Source organism: Anser brachyrhynchus (assembly GCF_964034855.1).
Source record: "Anser brachyrhynchus genome assembly, chromosome: 4".
In the NCBI taxonomy this organism is placed as follows: Eukaryota; Metazoa; Chordata; class Aves; order Anseriformes; family Anatidae; genus Anser; species Anser brachyrhynchus.
This window is the reverse complement of record NC_137698.1, coordinates 5,489,218-5,502,257: the sequence shown is the minus strand read 5'-3', so window position 1 is coordinate 5,502,257 and position 13,040 is coordinate 5,489,218. Positions and strand designations below refer to the sequence as shown.

General features: G+C 38.7%; 1 protein-coding gene across 23 annotated transcripts in view; it reads right to left on the bottom strand.

The window, feature by feature from the left end:
- Positions 1 to 13,040, bottom strand: part of TBCK (TBC1 domain containing kinase) — a 147,175-nt gene that overhangs the window by 63,892 nt on the left and 70,243 nt on the right. For all 23 annotated transcript variants that reach the window (XR_013950670.1, XR_013950671.1, XR_013950672.1 and 20 more), the window contains one exon: positions 10,447 to 10,622. Coding sequence is in view for 11 of the 23 variants with exons in the window: in XM_080590632.1 (XP_080446758.1) it covers positions 10,447 to 10,622 (176 nt within the window). In the remaining 12 variants the exon portion in view is untranslated. The remainder of the gene's footprint in view (positions 1 to 10,446; positions 10,623 to 13,040) is intronic.

Here is a 13,040-nt window from a genome sequence, read left to right as displayed (position 1 = left end):
ATCTATAGCCACCTTGCCAGGCAGGCAGGCAAAGTTGTCACTCCAGTTTAAAATCAAAAGCAGTGTTCATGACAGAAAAAGACAGTTTTCAGGAAGCATCTGAAAACAAGATCAAGGAAGAACACTATGGATTTTAGTCACATAATTTAAAAGGTTTTATGAAACCAATCATGGCTAGCGTGTTTCTACTTAGCATTTTCCATGCAAATGTTTTTCTTTACATCCTTTGTAATTGAGTAGATGAAGGCAGTACTTAATCCCCTAGTATCTCTGTCCTTTGCACATTTATTTTTGTTTGTTTTCAAAGAAACAGACTGAGTCCCATTGCTCCCTTGAATTCTGATGGCCTGATAGCAAAAACTATTTTACTCCTGCACCCAGTGAGAAAGAATAATGCATGGAGCCACTGTTACTGGCAGAAAGAGGCCTATACAGTCAGGGAAATATTATAACAACAACAATAATAATAAAAACCAAAAAGGTTTGATTTTCCACTCCCTCAGCCCCGCAACCAATGCCATTTTTATGATCATTATTAGCAAGGAGTCCTGATTTTCAGTCAGGACTACTTACAAAAGGAGGAGCAGCCAAACTTCCAGATATTAGGAACTGTTCTCTAAAATTCTGCAGACACTGTAGTGTTACTGTTTTCTACACAACCTCACTTGCAAATTCCTTGTTATGCCTTGAATTCAGTCTTTGCTTGCCATCATACTCAGCTCTTCAGATTTCCAAGTCGAGATACCAACATCCTACCCTTGACTATGCTCCCCATCTCCCTCTACTTCCCAATCACTAAGTCTGCCCCCATTCCTGGGTCTGGAAGCTGCACTTGTCCTCCCCTTCCTGCAGGGCTCCCCAGTCCAGACCACACACCTCTGGCCCACCACGCTCCCGGCACCCATGCCAGCACCACAAAGAGCTGGAGACAAAAATTACCAAGGTGCGTGCTTCCAGCTGTGCTGTTCTGTGGCCAGTTCAATCTGCAGCATTCTGCATTGCAAAGGGCATTTTTAGGAAGCCACGGCCCACCTTGCAGCCCGGCCACACATCACACCTCACATCTCCTCTCCCCCTTTGCTTGAGGTAATACCGCAGAAAGGAGAGGAGAAGAGAGGCCAAAGAAGATGAAGGAGGGTGCAAACAGCCATGGTTGACCACTTCTTACTTGTAAGCTTACTCGAAATGTCTCCATACACAGTCGCAGGCAGTCTACAAAAATATCATGTAAGTGGGTTCTGCTTGCCTAAGTAGCCTAATTGCCTGATTATTATGGAAACCTCTCTCTGTCTCCCTGGAATAATGCAATTGAGTGACTCAGCTGAGTCAGCAGAGCAAAGAGACAAGTTATTCCCTGCATGCAGCTAGGCAGACATGCAGCAAGGTCTCATTTATTATTGCCTCTGATATGATAAAACAGGTAAACTCTTCTCACCACTGCAGGAAACCCCTTTAAATTACAGAGCTGAGCCGTAATCCAGTTGTGCCTGAGAACACCCACAAGAAGCTTCAATACGAAATAAAACTAGAAGCAGCAAGAACAATCTTGCCTGCCCTCCCCGCTTTCCATCAGTGCATCCAGTTTGCTCGATAACTACAGCCTCCTTGACAAGAAATTGTAATACTCTGAGGAAAAAATAAATAAAATTGCAGAATCTAAAGAATACCAACTGCCAGATACAACCTTGCCCTCTTTTAAAACAAAAGCAATGGGAATTTAATATAACACCTTAATGCAAACTGTAACTGGAAGAGAAATTCCTTCTTCTTTACAACATGACTACATATGTCACTCGGGGTCAAGGACCTTCAATTTAGAAACTGCATCTTTTTTGGGATTCAGCTGTAGTTGCTTTTTATCCAAGACTTTCTGAATGAGTATTAACAAAGGCAGCGCAGCTCTGGGACATTTAGAGAAGAAAAAAAAAATAGGGTAGGAGAGACCTGGGGAGTAGAGGGAAAAAAATAATAATAAAATCAAATCTTAGGCCTTTGATTGTTATAAACGCATGTATCTCCCACATAATGCATCTGGTCCCCATATCCAAAAGATTCCTTTTTACTACACTTTCTCAATAGCACTGTTACACAGCAGCATGGTCTAAGACATCACTTTTCACAGCACTGATATACGGCATACGCAGAATTTAGTGCAAGATGGAATTAGTGCTGCTGTGACCAGCAGGAGGTAGCTATGCCTGTGCATTTCAGTGTGTTTGTGTGTGTGTGGGGGAAAAAAAAAAAAAAAAAGATCCTTCACTTTCCTTCTCCTCCAAAACCTGGCTTCAAAAGCTTCTCCTAAACTCCATTGCCTTCTAATGCTGCAAGCACACAAATGCAAGGAAGTCATATCAAGTGGACTATTTCTCTTTGCATTACCAGCTTATCAGAAACCAAATAAAGCACCAAGTTTTTAAGAACAATGTTGGTCCTAAAGCATGTTTTTAGCACACTCAGTGGCTTTACTCTAAAAGCTACTTTCTCCTAAAATTAATTCACGTGCATGCTGCACTGCAAAAAGCACAGGCTGCTATTTATAAAATATGGATTATTTAACAAAGTATGAAGTAAAACCGCTACCCAGGAAACTGCACCAAGTATTTATACTGGTTGCCAAATGGACTTACTTCCACTAGAATCCTTCCTCTCCAAGGAAACCAGGGTGAATGCTAAACTACGTAAAAAGAAAAAGAAGTTACAACTATGTCTTCAGACAGACAGCTTGCAATTCAGGACAATTACAGCCTGAAATCATTTTCTCCTTCAGAACTCGCAAGCTGACTCCTTACGCATTTCTCAGGGGAAAATTCTAAAGTATCCTTCAGAAAATGTCAGCTTACCTCATATTGTTAGAAACCTGATAAATAATTAGCAGTGAAGTTATTAAAACAATGATTTGTGTAACTGCTTCCTAATATTCTTCAAGCAAGGGATGTGTATTTAAAAAAAAGAGGAAGTGTTTAAAACAGTTTACTATTACTACTCTTCAGTGAGACAAAACAAAGAATTCCTCCTTGCTGAAAACTAGTCATACTCCAACGCTTTGCTCCAGCTGTACTTGTAGAAAGAAACGTTTGCACAAGGCCAAATTTTCAAGAACGGAGCCATGCCAGTCAACACAGCACAGAGATCACCCACCAATAATCAGTGAAGAAAATTGGCTGGCAGACAAAGCACAGGTAAAAATCACAGTGCCACTTTGGGAAGTGCCAGCTACAGCTGAGTGTTGAGCACAGATGGGCAGAGGTAACATCGGCCAGAGAGACTCTGGAAATTCTGGTCTTCCTCCATTCCTCTTTTTTTGATATTCCAATAATTTATTTTGGCAAGGACAGACCACAGACTACATTGCCAGTGCTACCACGTGTCTCACGCAATGTCTTTTCACAGGATACACTCCACAGGGGCTGCAATTGAGCACAGAACAGGACACGGAGTTGGCTCAAATCCAAACTCTTTGCCATCAGTAGCAAACCTGACTCTTTTGCACTGTTCTGTTCACTGCTTTATTATGGGTCCAATCCTTTAACAACTCTCTCAATTCAGTAACTTCCACACTCTAAAGGATGCTGACAATAGTTGCTGTACTCTTAATTCTGCCATACAGTGGCATCTGCTTACAAATTTAAGTAGTAACATGACAAAGCTAAAGAAAACCACAAAACACACCTAATATTTCATTAATAGTTATCATATCCAAAATCTGATTTTAAAACAATGATTTGAAAAACATGACACAATAATGATGTTAAATATAAAGAACTTGCCCACAAGATGCAAAGGGAGAGATCTGGCTGTTTAACATTATTTGTTTTTTACAGGTATAACAAACTTTTTTCTTTAGCAATTAATCAATCACGGAATCCCAATTATGAGAGGTCAAAAAGGTCAAATGCACCCAGCTTTCAACTTCAAAGGGTGTGTAATGGTGAAGGATTGTGAGGAAGAAGGGGATGGGCAACCAGTGAACCCAGAACCTGACGCTAAGGCTGCAGAGCGTGCTCTGCCTGCCCTCACTGCCCCATTTATATTCACAGCAGACAAACACATCCCAATGAGACTCAAAACCCAAAGTCTGTACAAAATATGTTTGCAATAATTGAATGTGATCTAAATAAGCATCTAAGAAACTATTAAAGTCATCTAAATAATAATTAGATTATCATAAACACACTCATTCTGCCTCAGCTACAAACACAGCACATTTGCTACAATCAGCTTATATTCAATTAAAACGATTGCTATTTATAACTTGAATAAACAAATAAAACATTCATTAGAGACTCTAAAATTAACATTTACCATCACTTATTTCTTAAGTCAATATATTTCTTATTTATTTACTTTGCTAATTGATGTAATGCCTTATCTGCTATTGGAAAAAGTCCTAAAGCACAATAAAATACATTCATGTTTCTAAAACCAAACAGAGAAAAAAAAAAGTGCTACAAGGCTTCCTTCAGTTAAGCTAATCTGCAAAACCAAAGCACTGGAAGCAGAAGACTCCTTACAATGACGTTCCCTATTTTGGTTGCAGCCTGCCTGGCTTATGCATTCCAAAATTTTTTTGAAAAGCTACTAAATACACGGAGAAGGTTTTGATGCTTTAACAACACCAAAAAAATAGTTGCCAGAATGTGATGAGTTAATTGTGGCTCTCCTAATTAAATAATTCTTGAAGTAGAGTGACATAAAAAGTGTATTTTAACAAAAGCATGTTGAAAATGAAAAATAAACACAGTTTCTCACTCAAGCTAGCAGATACAGTCAGAAAAACAGAAGCATCAAAGGCATACTCAAATTTATAATTTATACCTATATATACAATTTATATCATTAGAAGCTAACTCATATCTTGATTGGTTAACATTTTGTACAACCTGAAATAAATTTGAAGAACAACATGCTGTTGTCTTGATCTACAAAAGAAGGAAAAAAAAGTTTCTTATAGAAACAGAACACAAAATAAACCTGGGAATGGCAGAAGACTCTTCAGGCAGAATATATATAATGGCTGTTACGAACAGCACAGACCTGGCACTTGAACATTTCCTAGCCTGCACAAAGAAGCTAAGAGATGGTGTGCACTACTCACTGTGCTCCTCTTAGGGGAATAGAGGGACTGTACGCACTAGTTCTTCAAGGACTTAGCATAAACCTAGCCAATCCATTTTATATGGACAATTATATCTTAGGTGCATACTGGAGGAAGTTATAAGCAACTAAGCTTTGGCAAATTTAGTCAATAGCAAATAGGCTTGAATCCCCATCTGTAAGAAGTCTGTCATGCAAGCTGTCCTTGATTACATGCATAGAGAAATTACCCTCAGGAAACTCTTCTCAAACTGCTTTTGATAAGAAAGCAGCTTTCCTGTTTGTAGTGTTTCATCAAGATATTAAGTCACCTTTCCATGAAGGTTTTTCTCCTTCTGCTTCATCAAAAAACGAAAATCTGAACTGAGGGCATTTAAATCAGCCCAAGAATCAATAATCCTGTGGCAGCTTTTCTCCATCTGAATGCTTCAATTCCCCAACATTTTACCAGGATCTCCCACCCTTGAAAAGAGGATGGGTGGTAGAAGAAAAAGACTAAGGCCTAGTTGTACCAGCCTAGGGATGTCTGGAGTCCATCTGTCACACTGAGCAGGCGTATGCAGAGGTAAAGGAACTGCACCACGCGCTCCCTCTTTATGCACACAGATAGCTGGAGAGGGTGTGCACATCTGCCATGTCTGTAAGAAGGGAGATGGGGGAATCACAGAAAATTGTTACATGATAAATAGTATTAGTGTCTGACTCCTGGACTTTCAAGAACACTACTCTGTGTGCTTCTAGGGCATGACGGTAAATTTCATGCACCAGGATAAATAAGAAAAAAATTCAGTGTACTGGTCAAGAAAAAGTCAGAAACAAATGTGAGTAACCTACTATTAAAATTCAGCGGTGAATGCAAAGGGTTTTTTAATTCTTATTTTGGACTTTCTATCTCTCTTAAAATACACATGCTAATTCACGTAAGATGCACATTCGTTCTCTCTGAAACTATTTCCTCCTTGAGATTTTATCTCAGCAGAAATATGCTTACTGGCTGAAAGAGTAAAAGATTAAGCAACACACAAGGCTGGGAGGGAGGAGAGCACCCGAGCCTATTTATGAAGTTACAAATAGATGTCACTAAAATGAAAACTAAGCAATGCTAATAATAAAAAGTCAAAACAGTTTGTTCTACTGGCTGCTGATTTAGGATGAAAAGTGCTCACCCAGGGGCAAATACTTCTCCTGTTATTATTAACCAAAGCACTGTAACATGCAGATATACACAAATATTTGAGTAGCCAATAAAAAGCACTTAAGGGACAAACTGAAACAGCTTAGAAAGAAAATACAAATATGGAAGTAGGAGACAGACGGTGTTTAGAATTAAATACACTAAACACTTGATGTTTTAAGAAGTCATAAATTACCTTGAGAAGCAAACCCACAACTCTGTTTTCAAAGGAATTGTTTCCTACTCTTCCCAGCCTTAAATACAGATGTGATCCACAAAGATAAAACTGGAGATACAAGTGTAGCATGTAGTGCTTATTCCACATGAACCAGGTAAATAGGTAGGGAAACAAAAAAGTATGTTTTCAAGAGCTAGACTGACCAGCAAGGACACAACAGAGTTTTAGAAAAACTGCAGTACGTACTGAAGACTGAACTCAGTTCCCACTGCTTTCAAGTGGAAAAAAGTTTTCCAATGGCAGCAAACACTAGCAGAGAACACGACTGAAGAAACAGACAATTCTGGGATTAAGGTTAAAAAACAAAGACAAAAAAAAAACATCTTTGTGCATAAACAGTATTTCAACAACAATTTCAAATTTTTCTTCGCAATGTTGCTCAAATCCATGAGAAGTGGGAGATGTCCCTGCCCATGGCAGGGGGTTGGAACCGGATCATCTTTAAGGTCCCTTCCAACCCAAATCATTCCGTGATTCTATGATGAAGTGTCATCTTGCTAAGACAAATATCTAAAAGTGCAGAAGTGGTTACAAGTGACAGGTGACTCATTAGTGGCTCACCCCACATGGGATTTTAGAAGCTTGGACTGCGGCCCCCAACAATACCATAACATATATGTTTCAAAATCTGACACACAAGTACAGCACATGAGAGCAAACACATTTGTACACTAGAACTTCACATATGAATCTGCTTCCTTGCCAGTCTCCATGAGATGACTTTTCTCTTTCCTACAGAAAAAAACAACAACTGAGTATATTCACAATTTTCTGTAAAAATCACAGGGTCCTCCTCCATAAAAAGAGCTAAAAAACCCACACAACCACAGTAGATCCAACATCCCTGAGCTTCAAAAGAAGTTAAACCATCAGTTACGTGGCAGTGAATCAAAAGTGTTTTACTGTTAAGCAGAAAGAAACAGAAAATAAAGAGAAGGCAATAGAAGTTGTGGTATTTATTTTTTTTCTAGAAAAAACATTAGCTTAATTTCTCGGAAACCATGGGATGGATGAGCCTAGTTACTGGCATTATAAATAAACATATTTTTTTGGTATGAAAATAAAATTACTACCGAAAAAAAAGACCCAACACATTTCTCAGGAAATGGAAGAAACTTTGCTTGACCCAAAACAATAGTTTTTTTTCTCTACAATTACTAATCTTTGTTCTATTTACTAATTCAGCACATCATTGTTGCTCTCTCCCTTATCCCTCCTTACTGCTTCCAAGCCTCTTTACTCTTGCCTGGACACAGAAAAGCATGAGCACATCCTCAGGACTGAGGAAACTTGGCTGTTTACTCTTGTCATACATTAAGAAAAGCTAGCACATACATGAAAACATTTTCACTGTCAAGCATTGGAGTAGGCTGCAAAAAGAGACTGCATAATCACTTTCCTTGGAAGTTTTCATGATCTGACAGGACAAAGCCCCTGGCAAGCTCATCTGAATTCAGGGTTCTGTCTGTTTTCTGAAAGAATTTGTACCAGATGACCTCCTATCAGAATTATTCTATGAATTTGCAGTCCTTGGCTCCTTCAGAAAGCTTCTCTATGCATCTGTAGACCAGCACAGCAGTCGTATTTGCTGAAATTCCTGTATGACAACCACCAGTATTCTTGTGTCATTTCATTTTTCTTCCCAGTTGCCTTTGTACTCCTACCTATTATTTCTTAAATCCTATAAACTCTTTAGTTTCCTTTTGTTCTGCATTTGCAGGTCTAGCTCTTGGAGTCCTGGATTTGTGCCCAAGGCTTACAGAAAATACGGTAATATTAAAAAAATACAGTTAAAAAAAATTAAAAAAGATGATGACTGAATATCATACTCAGGTTTAAGAACTACTTAAGTATTCAGATACACTGAAGTGGCAATACAGAGCTTAGTTTCTTAGTAGTTGAGAAAAACAGATCAGAAGTCTAAAATCTAATGCAGATGGCCAAATAGATAGGACAGGTGTATATATATTCTTCCCCTCCTATTGTAATGTAGTAATAGATGAATTTTGATTGTAGGAGAAAATGGAAGAAAAAAAATACCATTTAATTTTATTTATATAAAGACTGACTAGATTTATACTGCTGAGAGGATGGAACAGAATCACTTCAAATCACCAGCACCCTTCAGACAGTATAGCTGACAAAAACCAATCATCAGATTTTAATAGGAAGACAAAGGGGTATTTTTTCCTCAACTGAATAGCTATGCAAATATATTCTTATTCACCAGCTTTTCTTTGCCAAGGCAAATGCAGGTGTAACTAACATACTGTCTCTCAAAACTGCTTGAGCCGTACCCTTTAACCTGGCATGCCAAGATGGAAAAAACAGCCAGAGCTACCTGCATCACTTTCCTGTTACCCAGTTCTTTCAATCAATCACAGAACCGTTAAGGTTGGAAATGACTTCCAAGATCATCTGGTCCAACTGTCCCCCTGTCACGAATATTGCTCACTAAACCATGTCCCTAAGCACCACATCTACCCTGTCTTTAAACACCTCCAGGGACAGTGACTCCACCACTTCCCTGGGCAACCTGCTCCAATGCCTGACTGCTCTTTCTGAGAAGTTTTTCCTAAAAATTCCAGTTCTCACTGGTAAACTGTTCTTTTATTGTTTCTCTCCTGAGACAAAGCCTGTTTGTTCTTCTGCAGGTATGACCTGGATAGTGGTCTGTTGCGGTAACGAAGAACACCACAGAGCTGGAAGAGCAGGAGCGGAGAGAGGCAGAGATCCAGCACAAAAAGAAATAATTTTATTGGCATGTACATCAAAGAAACTTAAGTTCAAAGCAGTGTAGTTTAACAAAAAAAACAACAAAAAATCCCACACGACCAAAAAAAACTTTCTACTTCCTGCTCAGGAAAAAAAATACAGGGAATAAAGAGCTACATTTCAGAGCAGTTAAACCTCATTAACTGCGTTTGATTCTTCCTCAGAATTAATACCATGGCACAGGCTCTAACACCATGCAGTAGTTAAGAAGCAAGTCTGTGTGATGAATGTGTCAAACTCCTGTGCTTTGTAGTGACAACTACCAGGGACTGAGGTTTGGTGGGTATTTTCTTACTGCACTAAACAGAAGAAAACAACAACAACAACAACAAAAAAGCCTCTTCGCCCTGCCCCACCTCATTAAACTGTGATGGGGTGGCACAGACTATCAAAAGAGCTGGAAAATTTGTACATAACTAAGAAGGTCCTAGAGCAACTAACTTGAACCTGGCTGAAAGTAACCACTTCGCAGTGCAAGGAAGGTAAAAAGCCAGCTATAGGATGGCTCTACTGTCCAGATCAACAACATATTAGCGGATGCAAGGGCCTTTGCTACGAAACTGTAAGACAAAAGTAAAATTGTGACATTGATTAAAAAAAGAACAAAAAACAAACAAAAATTCACCCAAAAAATCTCCCTCAAAACGCACGCACACAATATTGGCATCAATGTGACTCCTCAAACTTGCACTGAGTTGGAGTACCCTAACTGAATGGCAATTGCAATTCTTCTCTACAGCAGTTTGAAATCTGCCTACCCATTGCAATTCTCATGTGAATCCTATAGATGCAAGAAAGAGAATAATAGCATCGTTTTAGATTTTCAAACAAGATGAACAATAAACTCATCAGCTGGTATTTCAACAACCAACATTGCAGCTATATAACTAAAACGATCCATTTATCTTTCTACCTCCTCTTACCTACTTAGGTAGGGACATATCCCACTATTTTAAACTTCAAAATTTTAAAATATCACCATAAGCTAGGTACAATTATTATCACTCACGACTACTTTGACGATAGGATTTAGAGTTCTCTGAGCTACAGCAAAGAAATAAATGTACGCAATAAATAAAGCTTTGCATTAAAACAGTGCAAGAATGGACAATAGTGCATGCCTGTGTATCATTTGTCTTCCCCCTCCATGTGCCAGGGCACTTACCAGGTCGCTTCTAGGTGCTTCCTGATAATCTGCTGAAAAGCAGGACATTGAACTTCTCGTGCCGTTGCTCTCGCCGGCTTGTCGAGGAGGCTGTGCATATTGCCTGTACGTAGCACTCTTTGGGGTCCAGCGAAACAGGTTGATTGACTCACGAACACAACGCTCAATGTCAATCTCTGATCAAGGATTTAAAGAAAGAACAACAAATGCAAGTGTGAAAAGTCAGTAAAGCCGATTAAACTAGCTATGACGTTTCTAAATAAATACACACATATCCATCTATACACCTCTGTCTCTCTCTTTTAAAAAGTAGTTTTCAAAAATACTTGGCCATTCAAAAAGCACTTAGCAACTTCTATAAAAAAAACTAGCAAAGGTGTTTTAAGCGTTAGCTTTATCCCCAGGTATGCATGAAAACACAGCAAACTTTTATTAAAGAGAAATACAACAGAACTTCAATCAATGCAATGACATGAATATAAGCAAAGCCTCATCACTCTAAAGCATCTTCATAAAATGCCTTTGCGAATCAGACTTGACACAAATATAGATGTATGCAGTACATCAAAAGTGTATTTCATGCAGTGTATGCAAATTGGGATTTTTGGATCAACTCATCATCCTATTTACCAGTTATGTATCTGCTACAAGCCAAATGATTTTGCTGAAGGCATTCAGTGCTGTCAAACCTTGCATGGCCTGCTGTTTTGACAAAGCTATACACTGTCTGTTTGGTGGAAAACAGGGAATCTCAATGTCACTTCGTGTTTGATGGCACACTGGTGCACAAAATGGATTTCTCTTAGAGCTGAGGAGTCCAAAACCCAACCACAACTTACAATAGAATACCCTGGTCAAAGAAACAAAGTGCCAAATGTGACAATATTACTCAGTTAGGAGGAAGGTGGACACCCGTTAAAGGTGAAGCATCCTAAAATAAGCTATGGTCAAAGAAAAATGACCAAAGCATAATGAAAAACATACATAAAAAAAGAACACCTACTATAAACATCATTTTTGCAACACTGAGCATCCTTCACGTATCTATCTTCTAACAAGGTATAACATAAAAACCATTTCCTTTTTTATCACTGCAAAATGACTGGTTAGTTTTACATCCATCTCCTGTCTGCAGTTTGGCAAAGAGAAAAATCATCCCAACTTGCAATTTATGATGAACCCAGCGTAGTGCAGACAAACAACAAGTATATTTGTACTTCTCATGTCTGCCCCAAGCATCCCGGATAACTTATTGCATGAGTCACAATTTAGATGACTGGGGCATGAGTTTCTTTGGAAAAAATAGAGACAATGCAGTCAAACTTTATCTGTACAACTCAAACAGACCTGATACATTGCCACGAATAGATTTGATGCATTACCATCAATGAAGAAGTCACACCAGAAACTTCAGTCATTAGCACGGTGAGCAAAAGAGGACGAAATTGAAGCCTGGGGCAGAATATTCCAGTTGCATGAGGTTATTTACTTTGCTTAAAACCGAACGCATGATGCCATCTATTAATTTCCCATTCAAAAGGCTGTCCATTTTCAGGCAGGATACAGCCTTCAGTGTTTTAATTCCACTGAAGACAACATGCTTATGTGTAAGATTAAATCACAATTTTCCTTAACCATATCAGGCTCCCGAGCTACTCAGATAATACTTGCCAGAAATAGATGGACAATGTGTGCTTCCACAGTAATTAACAACTTTTTATTCTGTCACGAAAGCATACTAAATTTTTCATTTTGAAAATGCTATAATAGAACTTCCGTATTTAGTATCATTCCCAAGGAAAATCCAGGCCAACTGGCAAATTTCACACAACTTTGAAATTCAGGAAAGACGGCAGATCCCTTTTCACTGGTTATTATTCCTAAAGTCCAGGATACACACCAAAACATTAATTAGTCACATTTTTCTACATTTCTGAAGGCTAATCATAAAAACATGACAATTTTAGTTCAAGACTGTAATAAATACATGTTTTTTGCTCTTCTACTTTATTCTAGAGCGACTTACAGCCCTTTCTCAGTACTTTTGTACTGAGTTGAAAGCAGAATTTCGGCAGAAAAAAAAAGACCAACACTGATGAATAGCATGAGGAGCTTTCAGTTGTGAGAGGGCATAATAGCCTACAAATATCTGGCATTGAAAACAGAGAACTGGGAAATAGAATAGGAATTTTCTATGCTGTAGGAAGTTAAGAAAAAGATGAAGGTGGGAATTGAGATTGACAGAGTTAAACATTGAGAGTTAAACCTTGAGACAGACTATCAAAATATTTTTCCTAGAAACAAGCCCCGTAGTTCCAAAAGGAGCCCATGCTGATAAATGCAAAATTCAGTACTGGATTTCCTTGAAAAAGATAACCATCTCTCCCCCTTCAGAGTGCGAGTCAAAAATTCAGGAGGCTGTTGTTCTGTGATTCCCAGCTGCGTGGCTTCTCCCTTTGTCCAAGCAGCATTTCTGGAAGGCAGTGGCCATGCCTGGAAATGAACCTCCATGGAACAAGAGGGAATTTTAAACAGCTTGTGAGGCCATCAAAAACATAGCAGCAATTTACAGGCTGCTAATTGATTAATAGGCT